The sequence below is a fragment of the Moschus berezovskii genome, chromosome 17, assembly GCF_049115385.1.
Source record: "Moschus berezovskii isolate FMDL1 chromosome 17, NW_MosBer_1.0, whole genome shotgun sequence".
Taxonomy (NCBI): domain Eukaryota; kingdom Metazoa; phylum Chordata; class Mammalia; order Artiodactyla; family Moschidae; genus Moschus; species Moschus berezovskii.
The window spans coordinates 19,156,333-19,183,604 of NC_142476.1; the positions used below are offsets into that span (position 1 = coordinate 19,156,333).

At 46.6% G+C, this 27,272-nt stretch overlaps 1 protein-coding gene across 5 annotated transcripts in view; it reads left to right on the forward strand.

Annotated features, from left to right (window-relative positions):
• Positions 1-27,272, forward strand: part of HHAT (hedgehog acyltransferase) — a 357,633-nt gene that overhangs the window by 68,217 nt on the left and 262,144 nt on the right. For all 5 annotated transcript variants that reach the window (XR_016039577.1, XM_088845241.1, XM_055419017.2 and 2 more), the window contains 3 exons: positions 871-984; positions 15,887-16,081; positions 18,915-19,130. Coding sequence is in view for 4 of the 5 variants with exons in the window: in XM_088845241.1 (XP_088701367.1) it covers positions 871-984; positions 15,887-16,081; positions 18,915-19,130 (525 nt within the window). In the remaining variant the exon portion in view is untranslated. The remainder of the gene's footprint in view (positions 1-870; positions 985-15,886; positions 16,082-18,914; positions 19,131-27,272) is intronic.

Consider the following 27,272-nt stretch of genomic DNA (forward strand, 5'->3'; position numbering starts at 1 on the left):
TTCCCCACTGATCCAATTGGGTAGAAATTTCTGAGGGCTTCCAGTCCTCATTCCATCCTGCTCATGGGCCAAGCCAGCACTGCTCATTTGAGAGCAGCCAGTTATGGTATTTTTTCCCTCCATGCTCAGCTTGGCTGCCACGATCTCCCTGGGGCTCCTGAGGCCAAGGCTCTTAGTTGTGAGTCCCCAGGTGTCCACGAGTCCACTCTTGCCAGAGGTTTTCACCTGCCCCTGCAGGGGAGCTGGGTAGACAGAGCCTAGAGTGGGTACAGACATAGGATGCTGGTGGACACAGAGCTTCCCTAGGGGAAGGGAAGTGTATCTTTCATTCTTTCTTCATATAAGCTTGTAGGGAATGGGTTAATTTCCTCATCAAATTATCCTCCAGCCTGTAAATGACAGCAAGATTTAACAGGACTGATCTTATACAATTTTATTAATATGCACTGTACATTTCTCTTGTTGGTGAAAGCAGCTAAGTGACCAAACTGAGATAACCTCAGTAATTATTTGTCCTATCTGCGTGACACTGAGGAAATAAAGGGAATTCTTTAAGTCTCTGCTACATCTTTTATAACATAGGGTTGATAATAGTTTCTGTCCCACAGAGGGTCCTGGGGTGGGGGTGGGGGTGGAGGATCAGCTTTAACAAAGCCCTTTGAGACTAGCCAAGCTGGAGGGAAGTGTACAAGTAGGTGGGGTGGGTGTGTGTATGTGATGGGGTAGAGACTGGAAATGTGTCAATGCTGTTTTATAGCGTTTGAACTCACATCAGCCTTTTCTTACAGTTGTTTTATTAATTGGAGTTTGTGTTCTGCCTCAAATATGTACTAAGATTTCTCTGATAAACTGCTGTTTTGGCCTGTTTAGGACCCAACCGACTTTGAGTGGAGCTTCTGGATGGAGTGGGGGAAGGAGCGGCTGGTGTGGCTCTTCCTTGGCCACATGAGCGTGTCTCAGGTCACCAACCTGCTTTCGAGGAAGGTACGGTTATGCGCGTCATTTCCATTTCAGCTTCTTTCTCCTTTGCTTTTTGTCAAGAAGGAGCCCTGAGCTAGGAAATCAGGGGGCATGGATATTGGCCTTTGAAGCCTGGAAAAGGTGAGAAAGGTTTTGTTACTGGTCAATAAGAGAAATTACCAGATTAAAAAATAAAATCAAAACTTAAAAATAAAAGATAAAGAAATGATAAATTGTTAATGTTGGATAGATACTGCATAATGACTTAACATACATATGTTGTGAAAAGATTACCACAATAAGCTTAGTTAATTCCCATCATATAGGTGCAAAAAAAAAGAGAAGAAAGAGTGTTTTTTCCTGTGATGAGAACTTTTAGGGTCTCCTTGCTCAGCAGCTTTCAAGTATACCATGTTGCAGTAGCCACAGTTGTCATGGTGTATACTAGAACTTACTTTTCCGATAGTTGGAAATTTGTGCCTTTTGACCACCTTCGTCTAATTTTAAAGAACCTTCCAAGCAAACCTAATATTAAATAATACATGATTTTGCATTCCTAAACTGATAATGAATATACCTACTTCACCCTTCATTAATGGGTTTCTTTTCTTCCACAAGTTGGTTTAGTGTTTTGTTATGACATCAACCTTTCTAGAAATTTAACTTTTTTATTTCTAACACAAAGCTTCTCTGCCCATACATGGGTGACTTACTACCCCTAGGTCTCAGCTTTCCCATCTGTAAAATGAATAGCTCAGTATTTGTATTCTCTTTCCCTGTTGGGGGAAGATGAACTATTTTGGGGAGGATCTGTGAAATGAAGCTGTTATCATTACTGCTGCTGTGGGAAAGGGCCAGCTGTTGTGGAGTGGAAGAGTCCTGGATGATGGGTTAGTTCCTGGACTTGCTCACTCGTTAGCTTTCTGACCACTAAAAGGCTTTTCACCACTGAATCTTAATTCATCATTTTCTATAAAGTAAGGTTAATGAAATAATAATATATATATTTTTTCTTTTAAAAAATGGTGGGCTTCTGTCTATTCACAATAACCAAGATATGGAAGAAACCTTAATGTCCATTGACAGATGAATATATATAGATGTGGAAATGGAATATCATGTTAGTCGCTCAATCGTGTCCGACACTTTGCAATCCCGTGGCTCCTCTGTCCGTTGAATTCTCCAGGCAAGAATACTGGAGTGGGTTGCCACTTCCTTCTCCAACAATGGAATAGTTCAGTTCAGTCGCTCAGTCGTGTCTGACTCTCTGTGACCCCATGGATCACAGCACGCCAGGCCTCCCTGTCCATCACCAACTCCCGGAGTTCACTCAAACTCATGTCCATTGAGTCGGTGATGCCATCCAGCCATCTCATTCTCTGTCGTCCCCTTCTCCTCCCACCCCCAACCTTTCTTCTCCAACAATGGAATAGTACTCAGCCATAAAAAGAATTAAATAATGCCAGTTGTATCAACAAAGACAAATCATTCAGTGTCACAGTAATCCAAGTCTGTGCCCCAACCACTGATGCCAAACAAGCTGAGGTTGACCGGTTCTATGAAGACAACACCTTCTAGAAATAACACCAAGAAAGGTGTTCTTTTCACCACAGGGGATTGGAATGCAAAAGTAGAAACTCAAGAGATACCAGGAGTTTGGCCTTGGAGTACAAAATGAAGCAGGGCGAAGGCTAACAGAGTTTTGTCAAAGAGAACATGCTGGTCATAGCAAACACCCATTTCCAACAACAATGACCTCTACCCATGGACATCACCAGATGGTCAAAACTGAAATCAGATTGATTATGTTCTTTGTAGCTGAAGATGGAAAAGGTCTAGACAGTCAGCAAAAACAAGACCTGGAGCTGACCGTGGCTTAGATCATGACCTCCTTATTGCCAAATTCAGGCTTAAATTGAAGAAATTAGGGAAAACCAATAGACAATTCAGGTATGACCTAAATCGAATCCCTTATGATTATACAGTGGAGGTGATGATGAGAGTCAAAGGGTTAGATCTGGTAGACAGTGCCTGAAGAACTATGGACTGAGGTTTGTAACACTGGACAACAGAGGGTGACCAAAACTATCCCCAAGAAAAAGAAATGCAAGAAGCCTAAATGGTTGTCCGAGGAAGCTTTCCAAATAGCTGAGGAACTAAGCAAAGCAAAAGGCAAGGGAGAAAGGGAAAGATGTTCTACTGAATGCAGATTTTCGGAGAACAGCAAGGAGAGATAAGAAGGGCTTCTTCAGTTAACAGCGCAAAGAAATAGAGGAAAACAGTAGAATGGGAAAGACGAGAGATCTCCTCAAAGAAATTGGAGATAGGAAGGGAACATTTCATGCAAAAATGGCCACGATAAAGGACAGAAACAGTAAAAACCTAATACAAGCAGAAGAGATTAAGAAGAGGTGGCAGGAATACACAGAAGAATTATACAAAAGAGGTTTTATAACCTGGATAACCACAGTGGTGTGGTCACTCACCTAGAGACAGACATCTTGGAATGTGAGGTCAGGTGGGCCTTAGGAAGCATCACTATGAACAAAGCTAGTGGAGGTGATGGAATTCCAGCTGAGCTATTTCAAATCCTAAAAGATGATGCTGTTGAAGTGCTGCATTCAATATGTGAGCAAATTTGGAAAACTCAGCAGCGGCCACAGGACTGGAAAAGGTCAGTTTTCATTCCAATCCGAAAGAAGGACAATGCCAAAGAATGTTTAAACTACAGAACAATTGCAATCATTTCACACACTAGCAAGGTAATGCCCCAAATCCTTCAAGCTAGGCTTCAACAGTACCTACACTGAGAATTTCCAGATATACAAACTATATTTAGAAAAGGTAGAGGAATCAGAGATCAAATTGCCAACAGCTGAAGGATCATAGAGAAAGCAAGGGAATTCCAGAAAAACATCTGCTTCATTAATTATGCTTAATCCTTTGACTGTGTGGATAAAACAAACTGTGGAAAATTCTTCAAGAGATGAGATTTCCAGACCACATTACTTGACTCTTGAGAAACCTGTGTGTGGGTCAAGAAGGAACAGTTGGAACAACTGGACATGAAACAATGGACTGGTTTAAACGGAAACAGCCATTTGACTGGCTCAAATGGCTCAGACGGTAAAGACTCTACCTGCAACGCAGGAGACCTGGGTTCTATCCCTGAGTTGGAAAGATCCCCTGGAGAAGGGAATGGCTACCCACTCCAGTGTTCTTGCCTGGAGATTTTCATGGACAGAGGAGCCTGATGGTCACAGAGTTGGAGACGACTGAGAACTAATACTTTCACTTTTTTTCAGTTCAGACAGTGTGCGATGTAGATTAACCGTCTATTTGTGGCTGGATGGACCTCCTCCTTTCCAAATTTGCTCCATTTCCAGCTCCTGTTTTGCACCCATCACCATCAGAAAACTACCTAGTTTAGGATATAGATGTTCCTCTGGTTAATTTGCTTGTGGCTCTTACGGTTAGGAGGTCCTATTCAGGGTGGCTCAGAGTTCCTGGCTGAAACCCAGCTTTGTCACTTTCAAGCAAGGCAATCTTAAAAGCCAGTTAGTTAATATCTTGGAGTCTTTTGCCTCATTTTGTGCATCAGGGATGGTACCACTTGCTTCCTGGGGTACTAGTGAGTGTCTGATAGTTTTCAAGGTTGTGCTAGAGCCTGATGACAGCCAGAGAAGAGGTGGCTGCCATGGGGGCCTGCTGGCGTTCGCTGTGTGCCGTGACTGTGGTCTGCATGGGCTCCTGGGAGCAGTTCCCTCCTCAGTGTTCAGAAAGGAGGCATCTGTCTGAGATTCTGAAACCCCAGAGGGCAGAGGCTGTCTCTTCAGCCGTACCTATGTTCCTCTCCCGCGTGGCTTTCTCTGACCCTGTTTCAAGCTTGTGCTGGCTTGTGAGAGAAAAGGACAGGGAGACATAGGCCAGGAGCTGAGTGAGAAGTGACACAAGAGATGCCTCCTGGGAGGAGTGGGCCACGTCTGCCTGGGGGTGTTAGGGAAGCCCCCCCAGGAGGTGGCTTGAAGAGGGTGGAGCTGTCTGCTTATTTCAGCCTCCTGCATCTCCTTACAGGCCTGGGTGGACAGGTGGGCTTGTCCTTTTATCGGCAGCGCACATCTTAGGCAAACTCAGTAGGCAGTTTTGTTTGCAGTTTTCTTGGAATGACGCAGAGTTTGCACTGAGTCATCTGTGTGTGTGTGTGTGTATGTGTGTGTGTGTCTGTTTCATCCCTCTGTGACTGCAGGTTTGATTTGTGCGACAGCTGGTGGGCAGGGTTCTGTGAGGCTGGAGCACACTGCTTTCTTTGTCCGTGCTGGCTTGGTCCTTATGTAAGTAAGTATGAACCTCAGCTCTGGCCCTGTGAGCTGCGCTTTCACCACCTGGACTGAGCGTCCCAGATGTCCTTAATTTGGGTGGCTGTTTTTTTTTTTACTTATTCAGGGTGGAAGATTTGGGCTGCACTTGTCTTTTATCTCCCTTTCTTATGGGCATCACGAACTGTGGATGATGCCATAGAGACAGGCATTATCACTACTCGTGGTTCCAACCCTGAAGGATGCTTCTGGGCTCTGTCCACTGTCTCGTCCCACCTCTATCTTTGCTGGCCCCGAAGAAGACGTTATTTGCAAAAGCGTGATTTTCTTTTTCTTCTTCTTTTTTTTTTGCCATGACACGTAATAAAAACTTTCCACTGAGCTCCCCGGCCAAGGTTAAATGCCTTTTCTATGGGCTGGGCTCTCTCGTTGGGTTTTGGCAAGACTGGCTTGGGGGCAGCGCCCTGGGAGGGGAGGCTGAGGAACGGCTCTGAGCTTTGGCCGTGGGTTTGTTATGCTTGGAGTGTGTATGGGGCGGGTCAGACAGTGGCCTCCTTTCTTGAACACCCTCACCACCTGAGGCATAGTGTTCTCTGCTCTTAGAGCCAAAAATACCCCTGGGTGAGCTTCTGGAGAAGGCTGGGTGCTGTGGCTGACCACAGGGTGTCTTCTCACCCGACCTTTGACTGGCAGAACCCATGTCGTTAGCGCTGGGCCCCAACCAGCTGAGCTCATCGGCTTCAGGCCTGAAGAGCATGGTCCCATGGGGTTGGCTGAGATGAGGAAGCTCACCTCTGGAAAGCTGGGGCACTCCTTTCCAGCATATCGTCAAAACCACACAACTAATAGGAATCTCACACACTAATGGGTTTCTTGGAGCCAGACTCCTCCAACTCCATCAGGGCCTCTCTTCGGAGGGATGAGATTGAATTGGTTTGGGCCCACTGGCCTTTGCTCCCAGGAAAAGCAGGCTAGAATGCAGTTGTCTGGACTCTGGGATGGCTTTGGGTTTTTTTCCTGTTTGTGTGGGTACACACAGACACAGACACCCACACATACACACATATCTCACATATATTCATGTGTGGATATATCACATATATTGACATATATATATTGGTAGCATCTGCAGTTGATTACGTAGTGTGTAATAAATTATGCCGTGCATTAGCATTGTTGAGTGACTTCTTTTATTTATTTCTCAAACAATGCCCACTGAGTGGTTTCTGGGCAGATGTACAAAAAGAATTAGTGCACAGCAAAGTCTGGTCCAGTTGCCAACAGGAGTCTTCACCAAGGCTTTACGGTTTCGCCCCTCGCTGTGGAGGTGAGCTGACGCGGGAAACCACAGGCCCATCCTGCATCAGCGTGCCGCAGCCGAGCAAAAGCTCCAGCGGGCGGGAAGGAGAGGCGTGTGAGGCGGCAGGGCCAGCCCAGCTCTTCCTGTGGCTGAGTCCTGGCTCCCCGCCAGGAAGATTGGGAGACTATAGATTTGCAAAACAAAGGGCCACAAGTCTGTGGTCTTTTCTTCGGCCTTTGAAATGTGCCAGTTGAATTTGTCTGTCTCTCTGAAGCCTTCCCTGGTGTGGGAGGACTCAGGTTCTATCAGAGTCTGCATTCAAAGGTGGGTGCCTGTGTTCTCTCAGCTGAGCACTACTTGAGGCTTACCCCAACGCATGATTTGTAAGAGACCTTGGTAAGTGAAAACCGAAGTAGGCAGCAAGATGCAGAATAACCCCTTTCTACCTATTTGCAACAGCAAAGTGGTCTTGGTTCATAAGGGTTAAGTGATACAAGCAGACACTTTGGAAATCAGCCAGTTTTCACATTAGTGACTAAAAAGCCCCACCTTTTGGTGCTTATTTCTTGTTCTCAGTCATAACTGCCAGGTTAATTCCCAGTACTTGCAGAAGCATGTCCATCTATCCATCCATCCATCCATCCATCCACCCGTCCATCCATCTACCCACCTATCCAGTTATTCTAACCATTCATTTGTCTAGCACTTCTGAAGCACTTGCTGTCAACTAGGTACCCTATTAGATTCTAGGCTAACATTATTGTATGATGAACAAGACAGGATATTACTTTGTTAAGGGAACCTATGCAAAGAGAATCAGTTGTGCCCATTTTAAGAAATGGTTCGGTGTTAACATAAAAAGCAGCAGGAGCAGAGGGCAGGTTTGCTCCCCGATTTCAGTCTGGCCCAGTGCCATCAGAAAGTGCCATAGAGGTTAGTCTTGCTTTATCCAAACTGCCACAAAAATAGAGTACAGGTTCTTTCTTATTGTTTGTTAGACTTTAAAAAAGTTTCTCCTCTTTCCCTGCCTTAATTTTGTCTCTTACCAGGAACTGAAGAACCTGGAATAGTGTTAGAGGGGTCAGGATAGTTCTGATGGGCTGGCATCCTATGCACCAGCAAAGTTCACTCAACTCATCTTACTGATGCAAGTTTCAGGTCGTTCACGTTTCGATCTCCTTTAAAAGAGCATGGTAAATGAAAGTTAAAGCCACTACCAGAACGGTTCAGACATAAAACAGTAGCACCACCAAATGCTGGTGCGGAAGTGGCATAAACTAGATTTCAAGTATGTTGCTGGGTTTTGTTCACATGGTCATTCATGTCCAACTCTTTGCAACCCCATGGGCTGCAGCACGCCAGACTTCCCTGTTCATCACCAACTCCCCGAGCTTGCTCAAACTCACATCGATTGACTTGGTGATGCCATCCAACCATCTCGTCCTCTGTCGTCCCCTTCTCCTCCTGCTTTCCATCTTTCCCAGCATCAGGGTTTTTTCCAGTGAGTTGGCCCGTCTCATCAGGTGGCCAAAGTATTGGAGTTTCAGCTTCAGCATCAGTCCTTCCAATGAATATTCAGGATTGATTTTCCTTAGGATTGATCTGGTTTGATCTCCTTGCAGTCCAAGGGAACCCTGGGATTGAACCAGGGACCTTTAGATTTTCAGTCTAATGTCTCCCAACTGAGCTATTTCGGCTCCGCATTGCTGGTAAGAATGTAGGATGGCCACTCTGGGAAATCGTTGTTCAGTTTCTTACAGGACTAAACTTGTAACGGCCATGCAGCCCAGCAAGGTCACTCTTGGGCATTTATCCTGGAGGCATGAACACTTGGTTTTACACCAAACCCTGCATGTGTTTGTTCATGTCAGCTTTATTCATAATAGCCCCAAATGGGAATACAGCCCAGATGTCCTACAACAGGTGAATGATTAAAGAAACTATGGTTCATCCACCCCATGGAAACTACACAGCAATAAAAAGGGGCAAGCCTTTGATACTGCAACTCGGGTAGATTTCAGGGAATTATGCTTAGTGGAGAAAGCTAGTCCCAAAGGATACATAGTGTGACTTGAAATGACAATATTTTAGAAATGGAGACGATATTAGTGGCTTCCAAGGGTTGGGGATGTTGGGAAAAGGGGGCAGGAACAATGTGGGTGTGGTTGTAAAAGGGCAGTGCAAGAGATGCTCTAGGGGACGGCATTGTTTGGTGTCTTTCCTATGGTGGATGCTGAATCTATTTGTGATGAAACTGTGTGGAATTAAACACACACACACGAATGAAAGTGAAACTGGGAAAACCAGAATGCTTGTGGGTTATAGCAATGTCAAGTCCTGGTTGTGATAGACTTTGGTTTTGCACAATGTTACCGTAGGGGGAGATTGGGTAAAGTATCAATGGGATCTGTCTGTATTATTTCTCTTAACTGCAGGTGAATCTGCACCTATCTCAGTACAAATCTCAGTTAGAGAAAAGCATCGTGTAAAAGTAATACTTGATTAGAATTTAAATCTCTTAGTTAGGAACGTCACAATTCAGTTCAATGCAATTCAGTCACTCAGTCGTGTCTGACCCTTTGCAACCCCATGGACTGCAGCACGCCAGGCTTCCCTGTCCATCACCAACTTCTGGAGCTTACTCAAACTCATGTCCATTGAGTCAGTGATGCCATCCAACCATCTCGTCCTCTGTCGTCCCCTTTTCCTCCTGCCTTCAATCTTTCCCAGCATCAGGGTCTTTTCCATTGAGTCAGTTCTTCGCATCAGGTGGCCAAAGTATTGGAGCTTCAGCTTCAGCATCAGTCCTTCCAATGAATATTCAAGGTTGATTTCCTTTAGGATTGACTAGTTTGATCTTCTTGCAGTCTAAGGGACTCTCAAGAGTCGTCTTCAACACCACAGTTCAAAAGCATCAATGCTTCAGCACTCAGCTTTCTTTATTGTCCAACTCTCACATCCATATATGACTACTGGAAAAATCATACCTTTGATTAGATGGACCTTTATTGGCATTAAATTAAGATTGTGTTTTATTTGTACATGTTACTTGATCAGCATGATTCTTTGTGCCTCATTTTAAGTTCTCAATCATACTTGTCATTTGAACCTCTTAAATGGATTGGTTTGTTTTGACTTTTAGGCAGATTTTTAATTTATTAGTTAATTGTTTTGGCTGCACTGCACGGCTTATGGGATCTTAGTTCCCTGACCAGGGATTGAACTGGGGCTCTTTCAGGAAAGTGTGGAGTCCTAACCTCTGGATTGCCAGGGACTTCTCTAGGCAGACTTTAAAACCTTGAGCTTGACATAAAGTGCAAGTGTGACCAAACCTGTGTGTACCTGCCCAGATTGCCCTGGGAACCTGGGAAAAATGTCTTTAAAGTCCTTCAAGAAGGAGATGATGGAGCAGGAAAATGGCAACCCACTCCAGCATTCTTGCCTGGAGAATCCCAGGGACAGAGGAGCCTGGTGGGCTGCGGTCTGTGGGGTTGCACCGAGTCGGACACGACTGAAGCGACTTAGCAGCAGCAGCAGCAGCAGGAGATGAATCAGAAGTACTGTTTTGGAATAAAACATAGCAGACTTTCTTCTTTAGTTTTGAAGAGTTAGAAGTTTCCTGGTATATTTGATGTCAGAGGCTCAAAATCTAACATTTAAGCATTTTCACTTATGAGGTGGACACAGGTTTGATAAATACGTAGGTACTCTGGAGTAGAAATAGGTGGGGCAGGCCTGTCTTTAGGCCTCTGCGTGTGGACAGGGTCTTCGAAGCCCTTGGAAGAAGCCCTCCTCCTCCTCGTCAGAGCAGCAGACCTTCCATGCTGCTGCCTCACTGCTGGGCAGGGGTTCGTGTCCATTTCTTGCCCTCTCTGCCCTGCTTCTTGCAGGTGTGTGTGTGCGTGTGTGGCTGGGGGTGGGGGATAGGGTTGCAGGAGGTGTGCCTTAAGGCAGCAGTCCCCAGCCTTCTCGGCACCAGGGACGGGATTGATGGAAGACAGTTTTTCCACAGACGGGGCGGGAGTAGGGGGAATGGTTTCGGGATGATTCAAGTGCCATTATTACATTTACTGAGCACTTTACTTCTACTCTTATTATTACATTGTGATATATAATCCAATAATTGTACAACTGACCATTAATGCAGAGTCAGTGGGAGCCCTGAACTTGTTTTCCTGCAGCTCGGTGGTCCCATCTGCGGGTGATGGCAGACAGCGACGGTAGGATCGCCTGCCACTCACCTCCTGCCATGTGGCCCAATTTCTATCAGGTCATGGACCGGTACTGGTCTGCGGCCTGGGGGTTGGGGGCCTCTACTTTAAGACTGCATTGATGGTGGGGACTGTCCTGCCATGGTGACAGAGAGCAAGGTGTGGAAGTCTAGTCATGCTGTATCAGCATTTTAGTGGATTTTTGGACTTCTCATTGCAATTGTGTAGATTCCAATTGCATTCACTTTACAGTGTGAAAAATCAATATTTCCGTGAGGTTCTAATTTATGTAAGGGCTTCTCAAGTGGCACAGTGGTAAAGAATCTGCCTGCTAATGCGGGAGGCGCAGGAGGTGTGGGTTCAATTCCTAGGTCTGGAAGATCCCCTGGAGAATGGAATGGCGACCCACTCCAGTATTGTTGCCTGGAGAATCCCACGGACAAAGAGGACTGGCGGGTCACAGTGCACAGGGTCGCAAAGAGTCGGACATATCTGAGTGAGCACACACAATTTATATATGTTTGTAAAAAAAGATATATATTTTTATTTATTACTTATGGCTGCTGCTATGTGTGGGCTTTCTCTAGTTGCAGAGAGAGGGGGCTACTTTCCACTTGCAGTACGTGGGCTTCTCATGCAGTGGCTTCTCTTGCAGTGGCTTCTGCCTAGAACACGGGCTCTAGGCAGGCGGGCTTCAGTAGTTTTCAGCGCACGGACCTAGCTGCTCCATGGCATGTGGGATTTTTCCCAGACCAGGGATCAAACCTGCGTCCCCTGCATTGGTAGCCAGATTGTTTACCACTGAGCCACCAGTTCAGTTCAGTTCAGTCGCTCAGTCATGTCCGACTCTCCGCGACCCCATGAATCAGCAAGCCAGGCCTCCCTATCCATCACCAACTCCCGGAGTTCACTCAAACTCATGTCCACAGAGTCGGTGATGCCATCCAGCCATCTCATTCTCGGTCGTCCCCTTCTCCTCCCGCCTCTAACCTTTCCCAGCATCAGAGTCTTTTCCAGTGAGTCAACTCGTTGCATGAGGTGGCCAAAGTATTGCAGCTTCAGCTTTAGCATCAGTCCTTCCAATGAACACCCAGGATCGATCTCCTTTAGAATGGACTGGTTGGATCTCCTTGCTTTACAAGGGACTCTCAAGAGTCTTCTCCAGCACCACAGTTCAAAAGCATCAATTCTTCGGCGATCAGCTTTCTTCACAGTCCAACTCTCACATCCATACATGACCATGGGAAAAACCATAGCCTTGACTAGACGGACCTTTGTTGGCAAAGTAATGTCTCTGCTTTTTAATATATTATCAAGGTTGGTCATAACTTTCCTTCCAAGGAGTAAGCGTGTTTTAATTTCATGGCTGCAATCAGCATCTGCAGTGATTTTGGAGCCCAAAAAAATAAAGTCTGACACTGTTTCCACTGTTTTTCCACCAGGGAAGCCCTATATAGGTTTTAAAATAGGTAATTATTTTTGCATTTTTCACATCCTTCTGTTTTATCACCTGACCACTGTGAATGTATATAGAGGTCTTTGCTTGGGGTGGGTGAGGGTTAATAGGAGGGGTAACAGAGAAGGTAAGGTTCACATGAGCGCATTTGCTGTGATGTCTTAGAGAGAACAGCAGAATGTTGCCTGCCTGTACTCTTTGACAGGAAGAAGATGGTGAGGGGTGAGAATTTAGGATGACCTTGCGAGCCCTCGAAGTAGCGTTGGTGAGCTCGGGTGAACTCTTCAGAGACTCTTGGGAGCAGATGGGGTTGGCACAGCCCTGCTAGTAGTTCCTGAAGGTTCCTCCACCTTTTCCAAGTTGAAACAGCTTAAGTCTGTGGTTAAGGTCCCAGATGAATCCCAACAAACAGGCTTTTTCCAAATGGATCAAGTAGCACTTAATAAAACGTAGCTGTGTTACGGGTATATGTGTAGCCAGGCACACATGGGAATGGATTCCAAGTGGTAAATGCTGTAGATCCTGTTTAAAAAGACACGCCCCCCCTTTTTTTTCATTTGTTAAAGCTACTTCTTAAAGTACTGTTGCCAACCTTATTCCTTATAATTGAACTCTGTCCAGAGGTGAGTTTTTAAGGGAAAGTTTGAAGCAAACTTATGTGCTATTTAATGTGGGTAGTAGGATGGAAAAATAGTAAAAATGAACTGTAGCTTTCTCTGGTTTTCTTGGAACTTCAAAGTGACTGACCTAGTTGTTCATTTAAAATGTTCTCTCTTGGGCTGGAGTATAGATTTGGGAGAGAATTGTACTTAGGCAATATTTTGGAAGCATTACCATTGAAAGATGGGATTTATAATTTGCAGTCCACATCTGTCTTTCTCTTAAATCGTTTTTTCCATCGGAAGACCCAATTTTAAGTAGTCCTCACTTTTCAAGTCTGTTCATTCATGGAAATCCTGTATATGTATGTGCTGCTGCTGCTGCTGCTGCTAAGTCACTTCAGTCGTGTCCGACTCTGTGTGACCCCATAGACGGAAGCCCACCAGGCTCCCACCGTCCCTGGGATTCTCCAGGCAAGAACACTGGAGTGGGTTGCCATTTCCTTCTCCAGTGTGTGAAAGTGAAAGTGAAGTCGCTCAGTCGTGTCCGACCCTTAGCGACCCCACGGACTACAGCCTACCAGGCTCCTCCATCCATGGGATTTTCTAGGCAATAGTACTGGAGTGGCTTGCCATTGCCTTCTCCAGTTTTGTATTGGGGTATAGCCAATTACCCTAATTCTTTACCAGCTCAGCTGGTAAAGAATCTGCCTGCAGTGCAGGAGACTCTGGTTCGATTCCTGGGTCGGGAAGATCCGCTAAAGAAGGGATAGGCTACCCGCTCTGATATTCTGGCCTGGAGAACTATACAGTCCATGGGGTAGCAAAGAGGTGGACACGACTGAGTGACTTTCACTTTCATAGCTAGTTAAGTGTTAACAATAGTTTCAGGTGAACACTGAAGGGGCTCAGCCAGACATGTACATGTATATGTATGTATATATGTATATTTATATATATATATATGATGTATATTATTTTTAAAGTTTTTATTGAATTTGTTACAATATTGCTTCTGTTTTATGTTTTGCTTTTTCGGCTGTGAGGCATGTGAGATTTTAGCTCACCGACCAGGGATTGAACCCACAGCCTCTGCATTGGAAGTTGAAGTCTTAACCCCTGGACTTCCAAGGAAGTCCCTGGAAATCCTATTTTTGAATGCCCATCAAAAAGTCACATCATGTTTCCCTATAGGAATAGCTGCTAGTATTTGCAGTGTACACAGACATCGCTGTAAGCATTTTACACTATTAACTTAATTCTCACGACTGTCTCATGAAGTAGATGCCGTTATTCTAATTTTATATGTGATTTAAAAGAGAGAGATTTAGTAACTTGTCTAGGGTCAAACAGCTAGTTAATGGGGACATCAGAATTTATTTAGGCAATTAGACAGCAAAACTTGGTAATTCTACCACTAAGATATATTGCCTCTCAAACAATGTTAAAACATTATTGTGGTTTTTTAAAGTAAGGATTTACCAGCCAGATATGACCAAGAGTGTATTGTAAAAGCAAAGACATGTTAATTTTTAAAAACTTTTTATTTTGTATTGCTGCTGCTGCTAAGTCGCCTCAGTCGTGTCCGACTCTGTGCCACCCCATAGATGGCAGCCCACCAGGTTCCTCTGTCCCTGGGATTCTCCAGGCAAGAATACTAGAGTGGGTTGCCATTTCCTTCTCCAGTTTTGTATTGGGGTATAGCCAATTACCCTAATTCTTTACCAGCTCAGCTGGTAAAGAATCTGCCTGCAGTGCAGGAGACTCTGGTTCGATTCCTGGGTCGGGAAGATCCGCTAAAGAAGGGATAGGCTACCGCTCTGATATTCTGGCCTGGAGAACTATACAGTCCATGGGGTAGCAAAGAGGTGGACACAACTGAGTGACTTTCACTTTCATAGCTAGTTAAGTGTTAACAATAGTTTCAGGTGAACACTGAAGGGGCTCAGCCAGACATGTACGTGTATCCATTCTCCTCCAAACTCCCCTCCCATCCAGGCTGCCGCATAACACTGAACAGAGTACCTTTTGCTCTGCAGTAGGTCCTTGCTGGTTATCTGTTTTAAATATAGCAGTGTGTCCATCCCAAACTCCCCATCTATCCCTTCCCTCCATCCTCCCCCGACCCCTCCACAATCATAAGTTCATTCTCTGAGAAGAAAACATGTTAATTTATTTGTTTAGTTATTCAATGTCAATAACTATAAAACTTGAAATAGAAAAATTCTCTCCTAAGGTAGTAGTAGATGTATCAATCAGATTTACTAGGCAAAGGCTTCAATCTCACCCATTGAAAGCAGGTGCTTTTTCTGTGACCTAAATTTGACTGTGAATAATATGCTCATGAAAAAGAATGTAATTAGATATTTACTTTTAAATCTGTGGTTTAGACTTTAGGAAGCCTTTGGTGGTTTGGATGGCCCAATTTCTAAATGAGACGCCCAAGATATGTACACCAATGCCTTCTGTCACCTTCAGTTTGGCAGAATAGCGTAGGTAGTGGCTGGTGTGCCAGGCTGGCAGCTTTTCCAGCTGTCTCCTGGCTTCCGTAATGTCTGTTGGCATGTCAGCCATGTACCTTATTGTTGTGGGATCGACGGGCCTGCGGCTTTGGCTGAAGGCAGGAAAGTGGGTGAATCTGGTGAAGTTCTGAGCAGCTGGGGGTGGGCAGCCATCACTCCGGGGCAGGGGTCCCCAGCCTTCAGGATCTAATGCCTGATGATCTGTGGTAGAGCTGATGCAATTGATAGAAATGAAGTGTACAATACATGCAATGTGCTTGAATCATCCTGAAATCACCCACACACCCCAACTCTGGTCCATGGAAAAATTGTCTCCACTGGTGCCAGAAAGGTTGGGGACCGCTAGCTGGGGTTAATGTGGAAGGTCCTTCTGAATCCGCTTCGTCTGTGTTAACACTCAATCCCCAGGACAATGAGAATAGTTTGGTTAAAGGGTCACAAAACAGAACCTTCAATGGCAAAGGCTGTTAGCTTACTTTCTCTTTTCTGTCTCTCTCTCTCTGGGTCCTTCTCTGTCTGCAGCACAAACCCTGGATCCTCGCAGTCTACGGGATGTGGGCCTGCCGCTGCGTGCTGGGGACCCAAGGCACCGCCACGGTTCTTATTCACACCACCATCTCCTTCTGTGTTGCTCAGCTCCGGTCTCAGTTCCTATCGTGGCTGTGCTCTCTCTCTCTGCTCTCTACACTGAGACTGCAAGACGTGGAGGAAGTTAAGGTAAGAGTCTGTTTTTCTTATACCAACGGGAAGGAGAACACCCGTTTTGCAGTGCCATTATCTAGGTAGATGCCTTTGTGTTCAGGTCAGTCAGTCCAAGAACTGGGATGGGGCTCCGCCTCGTGGCCGCAGAGGGTGTTGCATCCTGCAATCCCTTGTATCTGACTTGGTCTTAGCCCTCCAGACATGACTGAGGGACTAACACACTTTAGCCCTTGGAGGCTGTCCAGGGTCGACCCTGTACGTTCTGTCCCCGTGTGGGTAGGCATGGATGGTGCCAGATATCACAGGAACAAAAGGAAAAGAAAGCAATAACCCCCTTGTTGTTTAGTTGCTAAGTCACGTCCAACTCTTTCTTGACCCCATGGACTATAGCCCGTCAGGCTCCTCTGTCCGTGGAATTTCCCAGGCAAGAAGGCAGTTGGAATTGGTGAGCCCTGGACTGGCGCAGACATGGGAGAGAACACAGCGGGAGGAGTCAGCCGGAGGTTTTCTAATCGCTTCTTTTCACTGTGTGTCCTTCTCTTGAAACCGAAGGCAGTATTTAACCTCTGCGTCTCACTTTCATCATTTGGAAAATGGAGGTACAAGCTGCTCTGCCTTCCTCATGGAGTTGTTCTGAGGACCTAACCAGATGATTTTGTAAAAATGGTAGCATTTTGAAAATTCAAGTTTTTTTTTTTTTTTTGCTGTTGTTAGGCTATCTTAAGTTTTCTTCAGTCTCACCAGTGGACGGGTGAGTAAGTCAGGTGGGCAGCTCTCTCCTAACAGAAGACACTTAACTTCCCAGAATGATTAAACTACCTGACTGTTTAAATAAGTGTGCTTAAGATTAGATTTGCGATAAAAATAAAAACAAAACCACACCTAACTTTTGGGGGATCTGGCAAGTATTCAAAACAGTCTCCGATTGTAATGATCATTTATTTGGGGACCACTAGTGCCTGGAGAATCCCAGCGATGGGGGAGCCTGGTGGGCTGCCGTCTATGGGGTTGCATAGAGTCGGACACGACTGAAGCGACTTAGCAGCAGCAGCAGCATCACTTTTGGGTGTTGGTGGTGAATGAATTATGTATGTTGGTGATGTGAAAAATATTGCCAAAGAGGAGGGAGCAAATGACCAGCAACTAGTTGCGCTGGGTTTCCACACTTTCACACACGCTGTTTTCTTGATTTTTCTTGGTGGCGGCTGAAGTCCTGGACGTGGAGTAGAAACTCTGTTCAGTGCTTAATTTTTCTGTGCAAAGCCTTGAAAGACTCTCATGGGTCAAATGAACTACTCTGTCCTTTGTCCCAATTCTATTTCTTGTATCTATTTTCATTACCTGGTTTTCTCATTAGAAAACAATACGTATGTATTTTAGAAAATATGGAAAGTGTAGAACAATAGATAAAATGATCCATAATTTCACTCCCTCGGTAGTATCCAGATTTTATCGTATCCAGATTTTATCGCGGCTGCGTTTAGTCTTTGGTCTTTTGCCTGGTTTTGTGCATACGTGCTATTTCTTATTTCTTGTCGTCTTGTTTGCCTGTCTCCTGTGTGAGAGTTCAGGTTCATTGAAGGCAGGGGCTATTTCTTTTGATGATATGTCTCTAAAGCTTGTTTGGAAAACAGTCCCCTGCTACATGTGAAGCCAAATTAATGACAGAGAGCCAGAGGAAAAATCTGTTGAAGACATAAATCCCACGTGACATTTACAGACACACATCACTTTACTGTGCTCCGTGGGGATCACTCTTCTAACAAATTGATTTCCTGGCACAGCTTTCTTGGCCCTTTACTCCTGTGCACTCCCCAGCACTAGTGTCACCAGCTCAGCTCCACCTCTGATCGTCGGGCATCAGATTCTCACGTGGAGTGTGCCGCCTTGGACCCTGGCACGCACGGTTCACAGTAGGGCTCGCACGCCTGTGAATATCTAATGCTGCGATCTGCCAGGATGCAGGGCTCAGGCCGTAATGCGAGCTGTGGGAAGTGGCTTTGAAGCTTCGGTAGCTCACCTGCCCTTCCCCTCCTGCTGTGTAGCCTGGTTCATAAGCTGGCCACGGACCAACAGTGGCCTGTGGTCTAGGGGTTGGGGACCCCTGTAGTAAGCTGTAGTATAGTGTAAACATGGCTTTTATGTGCAAATGGGAAACCAAGCAAACTGTGTGACTCACTTTATAGCAAGGTTCCCTTTATTGCGGGGATCTGGAGCTGAGCCCCCAGCGTCCCGAGATGTGTCTGGATAGGTCTCTTCCTGTCTTCAGAGCTGTGGAAGGGGCTGTCAGAGTACCCCTCGCATGTAGCTAATCTCCATGCTATGCACTGGTATATCCCACCGATGCGTATGTGGGAAAACCCTCACCCTCTGTTCAGTTCAGTTCAGTCGCTCAGTCGTGTCCGACTCTTTGCGACCCCATTAATCACAGCACGCCAGGCCTCCCTGTCCATCACCAACTCCTGGAGTTCACTCAAACTCATGTCCATCGAGTCGGTGATGCCATCCAGCCATCTCATTCTCTGTCGTCCCCTTCTCCTCCCGCCCCCAATCCCTCCCAGCATCAGAGTCTTTTCCAGTGAGTCAACTCGTCGCATGAGGTGGCCAAAGTATTGCAGTTTCAGCTTCAGCATCTGTTGCATCAGACTTAACGTGAAGCCGATGACCAATGCTAGGGACAGTCTTCTGCTTGTTGCTCATTAACGGCTTGTTCTGGTGATGCATGACATTTACCAGCTGCTCGGTGGTTCTGGGCTCCCGGGGGGACAGCCGTTCTGCCCGTGGGAGATTGGACGGTGTCTGTGTCTGTCCTCGACACTCAAGGGCTGTTCTCTCCTTGACTCCGCAGAGAGGGTGGTACGAGACCGAGAGTGAGTACTACTTGCTGCAGTTCACGCTGACCGTGCGCTGTCTGTACTACACCAGCTTCAGCCTGGAGCTGTGCTGGCAGCCCCCGCCAGCCCAGCGGCCCTTCTACTCCCTCCCCTGGATGCTCGCCTACGTCTTCTACTACCCGGTCTTCCACAACGGGCCCGTCCTCAGCTTCCCGGAGTTCGTCGCACAGGTAGAGCCTTTCGCGGATTGCATGGGTGTTCTGGCCCATGAGGCTTCTGTCCTTGTTGCTGTGATCACTCGTGAGTCTTCATATTGCTGTCGTTCAGTCGCTCAGTCGGGTCTGACTCTTTGCAACCCTGTGGACAGTAGCCCACCAGGCTCCTCTGTCTGTGGGATTCTCCGGGCAAGAATCCTGGAGTGGGTTGCCATTTCCTTCTCTAGGGGACCTTCCTGACCCAGGGATTAAACCCATGTCTCCTGCATTGGCTGGCGGATTCTTTACCGTGGAGTCATAGGAAGCTCATGCTTGGTTGCCCACAAATGTACAACACACAATATTGTCGTGAATTCTGATAAGAAGTGAAATACTTTGGGGAAATAAGCCTTCAGAATGAAGGTCACCGTGTCTCCTGTGCATGTTGGCTGTAGGAGCCCCCACCCAGATTCCCAGTGGACTGTGGCAGCCAGAAATAATTACTGGGCACAGCCAGGAACTTAGGGGTGGGCATCCCGGGCAGGCCAGCCCCAGAGAAAGAAAACCGGGTTTTCATGGACTTACTTGGAAAGTGGAAGAAGACACTGACTGAGCTGTTGGTTGGCAAATAGTTGGTGCTCTTTTATTTTCACAAACTGCTTATGAAATAGCTCTTCTGTGGCTGGGGGTTGTTTAGGGGGACCTGGGTGGGATGACAGAGTGGGGTTGAAGAGGGTTTGAAGGCAGTACAGTGGTGTGTCTTCAGGGTTGGGTGTCCGTTTCTGCCCAGGACCGCGCCTGCCTCCTGGACAGCAGTCTTGTCCGAGGCTCACGGCAAGCTGCCTTCATCATTCCCATGTCGTTTCCCCTCCTACTTTGGATTCCTTCCCTCATTCCACAGCCAGCCTCGTGGAAGATGTGTGCTAGGTTAACGCACCCAAAGTGTGAGTAATCAGTTCAGTTCAGTCGCTCAGTCATGTCCCACTCTCCACGACCCCATGAATCACAGCACGCCAGGCCTCCGTATCCATCAGTGATGCCTAAAAGCAGGGTTTCTCCAAGAATATTCCTGCCCCCCCCACAAAAGAATCCTGGTGGGGGTGAGACTAATAACATGTATGCACACACAGTGCACACATGTGCAGCACACGGGGGGCCTGGACGTGTTGAAGAGCGGGGCCAGCAACACTGTTTCACATTTCTGGAGGGGGCACCCCGATAGGTGCCCCCTACACAAATAAGAGGGTGCTTAGAAATCCCTTATTTTGCCTTAAAAATTTCACATGGTATTTAAAACATTACATTAAACAATAACTTAATGCTTAAAAATTGCCAGTTAAATCATTAAACTTTTTTCCCCTCTGCAAATGTTTAAGGGAAATTGATATTCGAGGTGGATGTATTGATATGTTTAGCATATGATTTCTCATACTTCAATTTGGGTTACCTGGGAGCATTCTTTTGCTGTGAAGGAATTTAAAATCCTTGTTTGAAAATCATGGTTAAAGTTGTGTAAAAGCCAGAGGTGGTTTAGTGATGGCAGCTGATCTTCCAACTCAGTGATTCTTTTTTTTCAAACTTTTGTTTTGTTTTGGGGTGTAGCCGATTAACAGTGTTGTGGTAGTTTCAGGTAAACAGTGAAGGGACTCGGCCATACATACACGTCATTCTCCCCCAGATCCGTCTCCCATCCAGGCTGCCGTGTCACACTGAGCAGAGTTTCACGTGCTATGCAATATGCCCTTGCTGGTTACCCATTTTGAATATAGCAGTGTGTACATGACCTTCCCAAAGTCCCTAACTATCCCTTTCCCCCCAGCAACCGCAAGTTTGTTTTCCAGGTCTGTGAGTCTCTTTCTGTTTTGTATGTTCATTTGTATCATTTCTTTTTAGATTCTGCCTAGAAGGGATGTCTCCTCTGTCTGACTTACTTGGCTCAGTGTGATTGTCTCTAGGTCCATCCGGGTCGCTGCACGTGGCCTTATTTCACTTTTTTCAGTGGCTACTGACTCGGTGATTCTTAAAGTGGGGTCCCTGGACCCATGGCTGCAGCCTCACTGGGGAATGTGCCAGACATGCAGATTCCCAGGCCCTGCCCCAGACCTACTGAATCAGAAACCCGGGGGCGGGGTCCCGGAGTGTGGTTCTAATGCGGAGAAGTGGAGAATCACTCTCCTAAGTTTTTTTAGAAGAGGAATTTCTTCTCTGGAGGTGGCGGCCCTCCTTAGAAGATCGGGGTGGGGTAGGCCCAGTGTAGCGTGGGTTCAGGTCATCCACATTTTGTCTGTTTACAACCTCCTTGTTGTTGGAGAAGGAAATGGCAACCCACTCCAGGATTCTTGCCTGGGAAATCCCACAGACAGAGGGGCCTGGGGGCTACAGTATATGGGGTCGCAAAGAGTCAGACACAGCTGAGCACGCACGCACGGCACAGCCATTGTAAGTTTTAAATTTTAACATTGCAGTCAATAGCTTTTGGGCTAAATATCCACAGCACACCCCCACCCTTCTCTTGAAGACAGATAATAATTCTCAGAGAAACAGACTAAACCCATTAAGAGGAAACAAAGTATTTTCCAAACTGCCTCTTATCCATGAAGGAGCTTATCCTGTGGGGTCCTACTTCACTGTTTGGCAAATCACTGTTCTTTTTAGTTCTTGTCTCCTCCTTTCTGACTGTACCCTGTAGAGTCTTGAGGGAATTTGAGAGGCAGGTTGCAGGGTCCCGAATCTGTCATACAGAGACGAGCTCTGAGAGCATCGCTCACCTGAATCCTTAGCCACAGGCTCTCATTCTCTCGAGTTTCTGCCAGTAGGGACTCAGGTCTGGAGACTCTTGGCTGCACCTATGTCTATTCTTTCTCTTTTTTTTACCCCTTTCAAAAATGGTAGCAGTTGCTGAAAGCAGAAACGCAGAGGCAAATTGAAGCCTTTCTCTGTAATCTGGTAGGATTCCTAGAAAAGTCAGCTTAGAAATGGCAAGATATTTAATAAGCTACAGGGCAATAAAAAGACAAGTGATTTCTGCGGTTGCTGGGGGTGTTTATGGGCACTCAACTCCTATGAGAAAAACGGGTCTAAAATTTAGAGCAGTTAAACTACTAAGGAGCTGACCTCACGGAGTGAAAGGATTCCGTCAGAGACTCTGGGGAGGGGAAAGGCTGGCAGGGGGTGGAAGAAAGCTGACTGGTGGAGCTCGTCAGCAAGGTTTGCTCTGAACAAGTGCTCGCGTAAGTGAGTAAGCGTCCCAGGAAACAGTAGAGTTGAAATTTTGGTCCTTAGCGTCTCAGGCCAGCGCGCCCAGGCGCTGAAGGACAGGAGCAGACTTGCCACCAGGGGGCAGCAGAGCCTCACTGTGGAAACCCACCCAGCCCGGCAAACCACAGTGCTTGAAATGAGAGCCTTAGGGCCACCGAGGAGACTTCTTTCACGCAGTTTTTTTTTTTTTCCCCTTTAATGTGTAAATTTACATACCCAAGATGAAGCAAGCATAGAAGAGGTGCCTCTGTAATGCGTGGCATGTGATATGTGTATGCATCAATCACCAGCAGGGAAATCTGTGCCTGGCAACAGGCCCCAGTGTGAACTCGAAGGCCATCTCTGATGGTGTTTGGAGTTTCAGAAATATGGGCCCCGTTTGTGTTTCTCCCAGGGGTCTGTGGAACTCAGATACTGAGCCTGGGGTGGGGTGGGGGACAGCGTGGGGGAGGTCTAGGGAAAGGCAGGAAATGCTGTTTATTTGCTGAGCTTGGAGCCTGGGGCCACCCTGTCCTACTCTGAGCAGGCTGACTCGTGCAGTGAGGAGCTGCTGTGTGCGTCGGGGGCACCGGGGGTGGGGGGTGACTTTCCTTGCTGAGGGCTGTGTTCCTGCCCCAAGGGGAAGAAAGTGAAAGTGAAAGTCGCTCAGTCGTGTCTGACCCTTTACAACCCCATGGACTATACAGTCTGTGGAATTCTCCAGGCCAGAATACTGGAGTGGGGAGCCTTTCCCTTCTCCAGGGGATCTTCCCAACCCAGGGATGGAACCCAGGTCTCCCACATTGCAGGCTGATTCTTTACAAGCTGAGCCACAAGGGAAGCTCCAAGGGGAAGAGCTAGTGCTTAACTAGGGAATGTGGTTGATGATCAACAGCGAAACTCCTGCACCTAGTCCTTCGGTTACAGGGTTTGAATCCCGCTCTGTTTTGGCTGGAGAGCATTTGGTGACTTACTCACCTCATTTGTGACTGCATTTCCTTTTATCAGTATAATGGAAATCATAATAATACCCCGTAGACAGGATTGTTGTAAGGACTAAATGATTCGTCTAGGTAATGTGGCTTGATGTGCTGTACACCCTATTATTGTCATTCAGTTCAGTTCAGTTCAGTCGCTCAGTCGTGTCTGACTCTCTGCGACCCCATGAACCACAGCACGCCAGGCCTCCCTGTCCATCACCAACTCCCGGAGTTCACTCAAACTCATGTCCACAGAGTCGGTGATGCCATCCAGCCATCTCATTCTCTGTCGTCCCCTTCTCCTCCCGCCCCCAACCTTTCCCAGCATCAGAGTCTTTTCCAGTGAGTCAACTCGTCGCATGAGGTGGCCAAAGTATTGCAGTTTCAGCTTTAGCATCAGTCCTTCCAATGAACACCCAGGATTGATCTCCTTTAGAATGGACTGGTTGGATCTCCTTGCAGTCCAAGGGACTCTCAAGAGTCTTCTCCAGCACCACAGTTCAAAAGCATCAATTCTTCGGCGATCAGCTTTCTTCACAGTCCAACTCTCACATCCATACATGACCACTGGAAAAACCATAGCCTTGACTAGATGGACCTTTGTTGGCAAAGTAATGTCTCTGCTTTTTAATATACTATCAAGGTTGGTCATAACTTTCCTTCCAAGGAGCAAGCGTCTTTTAATTTCATGGCTGCAATCAGCATCTGCAGTGATTTTGGAGCCCAAAAAAATAAAGTCTGACACTGTTTCCACTGTTTTTCCATCTATTTCCCATGAAGTGATGGGACCAGATGCCATGATCTTCGTTTTCTGAATGTTGAGCTTCAAGCCAGCCTTTTCACTCTCCTCTTTCACTTTCATCAAGAGGCTTTTGAGTTCCTCTTCACTTTCTGCCATAAGGGTGGTGTCATCTGCATATCTGAGGTTATTGATATTTCTCCCAGCAATCTTGATTCCAGCTTGTGCTTCTTCCAGCCCAGCATTCCTCATGATGTACTCTGCATAGAAGTTAAATAAGCAAGGTGACAATATACAGCCTTGACGTACTCCTTTTCCTATTTGGAACCAGTCTGTTGTTCCATGTACAGTTCTGACTGTTGCTTCCTGACCTGAATACAGGTTTCTCAAGAGGCAGGTCAGGTGGTCTGGTATTCCCATCTCTTTCAGAATGTTCCACAGTTTATTGTGATCCACACAGTCAAAGGCTTTGGCATAGTCAATGAAGCAGAAATAGATGTTTTTCTGGAACTCTCTTGCTTTCTCCATGATCCAGCGGATGTTGGCAATTTGATCTCTGGTGCCTCTGCCTTTTCTAAAACCTGCTTGAACATCTGGGAGTTCACGGTTCACATATTGCTGAAGCCTGGCTTGGAGAATTTTGAGCATGACTTTACTAGCGTGTGAGATGAGTGCAATTGTGCGGTAGTTTGAGCATTCTTTGGCATTGCCTTTCTTTGGGATTGGAATGAAGACTGACCTTTTCCAGTCCTGTGGCCACCGCTGAGTTTTCCAAATCTGCTGGCATATTGAGTGCAGCACTTTCACAGCATCATCTTTCAAGATTTGAAATAGCTCAACTGGAATTCCATCACCTCCACTAGCTTTGTTCATAGTGATGCTTTCTAAGACCCACTTGACTTCACATTCCAAGACGTCTGGCTCTAGGTCAGTGATCACATTATTGTGACTATCTTATGGTCGTGAAGATCTTTTTTGTATAGTTCTTCTGTGTATTCTTGCCACCTCTTCTTAATATCTTCTGCTTCTGTTAGGTCCATACCATTTCTGTCCTTTATCGAGCCCATCTTTGCATGAAAATTTCCCTTGGAATCTGTAATTTTCTTGAAGAGATCTCTTGTTTTTTCCTCTATTTCTTTGCATTGATTGCTGAGGAAGGCTTTCTTATCTCTCCTTGCTATTCTTTGAAACTCTGCATTCAGATGCTTATATCTTTCCTTTTCTCCTTTGCTTTTCACTTCTCTTCTTTTCACAGTTATTTGTAAGGCCTCCTCAGACAGCCATTTTGCTTTTTTGCATTTCTTTTCCATGGGGATGGTCTTGGTCCCTGTCTCCTGTACAATGTCACGAACCTCTGTCCAGAGTTCATCAGGCACTCTATCAGATTGATGCTTTTGAACTGTGGTGTTGGAGAAGACTCTTGAGAGTCCCTTGGACTGCAAGGAGATCCAACCAGTCCATCCTAAAGGAGATCAGTACTGAATATTCATTGGAAGGACTGATGCTGAAGCTGAAACTCCAATACTTTGGCCACCTGATGCGAAGAGCTGACTCATTGGAAAAGACCCTGTTGCTGGGAAAGATTGAGGGCAGGAGGAGAAGGGGACGACAGAGGATGAGATGGTTGGATGGCAACACCGACTCGATGGACATGGGTTTGGGTGGACTCTGGGAGTTGGTGATGGACAGGGAGGTCTGGCGTGCTGCGGTTCATGGGGTCGCAGGGAGTTGGACACAACTGAGCGACTAAAGTGAACTGGACTGAAGTGTCCTCTGTGAACCAGGGGCCGGTTTCAGGTCTCACCTGGGGAGGTTCCCATGGGTGAGAACTAACATCCGTTTATGCCAGACCCGAGGCCCTGGGGGTCCGGGCTGGTAGGTTAGGGCGGCAGTGGGACCATTCTGGGCATGATTCTGGGAAGGGGCCATCCCAGGCCTCAGAGGAGGTCAGCGGAAGATAGACGCAGGCAGTGGCTACAGGGGTGGGCATAGGGCTGGCAGTCACTGTCCCAGTCAGACCACTCAGGGTTTGGGGTAGGCTCTAGAAGGCGCCTGCAGTGATGCTAACCGTGAGGATGAATGCGCACTGAGCACTTAGCCCTCACCAGGCTTTCCACGTTCTAACATGTTTCATCCTAGCAACAGCCCGAGGAGTAAGACGTGTTGTTATTCCCACTTCACACACAGTAACACGGGAGCAAGGAGAGGCTAATGGAGTGCATGTTGGGCAGGAGGAATAAAGATTGGAGCCTTGTTGCCAGCTTGGTGACCCGCACAGGAGTTAGAGTGAGGGTGCAGTGTGGCGTGGTGGACGTGCGGGGCTGGACACTCAAGCTGGCCAGGCCAGGTCCCAGACCTGCGGCCGCTACCCCGACTGCAGGCTCCATTTGCGGTTCTGGCAGAGACCAGTGGGCACCACCTGCCTTGGTCTGGGTGCAGTGAGGGTCTGACTAGGGAATCATTTTCTGGGGAAGGAGTATGGCCTGAGACCGTGGGCTGGAGAGAAACGCCCTCCTTATAAAGGAACAAGACTTGGGCCGCAGTGCCCTGGAGCCAAGTGCAGAGGCTGGAGCAGAGGTGACTCGGTTGAACAGTTGTGTCTGGGGAAGGCTTCTCTGGTGCTCTCCAATGTGGGTATTATTCATGTGTGGAAGAACCTTTCAGCTTTGAGGACTGTCACCTTGAATCATTAGAATGTCTCTGAAAGGCTTTGATATTCCTTTTTATGCAACTTGCATGAAATGAGGTTTTAAAATATTATGTGTTTTACAATGCACTTTGCAGATGAGTTAATGTGTGTTTTTTCATGGAGCCTTCACTAAAAATTCCCATTGGCGGCAGTTTCCACAGGTCTTAAGGTTGGCGCTGCCCTCGGTTTAAAACATCTCCGGCAAAATGCTTTGCATGCCCAGGTTGAATAATGAGCAACCCTGCTCGTTAGGTGAGCTGTGTGTGGTGTGTCTTTTCTTCCTGCTGGATCGACAAGGGTCAGATACAGTTTTTTAAATAAAAGGGAGTCAACTCGATGGACGGTATACAGGGATTGTAATAATGACACGACTCTAAAGAAAAGCTTCTTTAGAATATCCATTCCTTTTAAAGTAAAAACAAATAGACTGAAAAACTGGGTTGTTTTCCTTCTGCTGTGTTTGCTGGTGCAATTAAGGAATAGACATTTCTCATACTCTGACTGGGGAGGCATCCAACATCAAAAAGGGATCA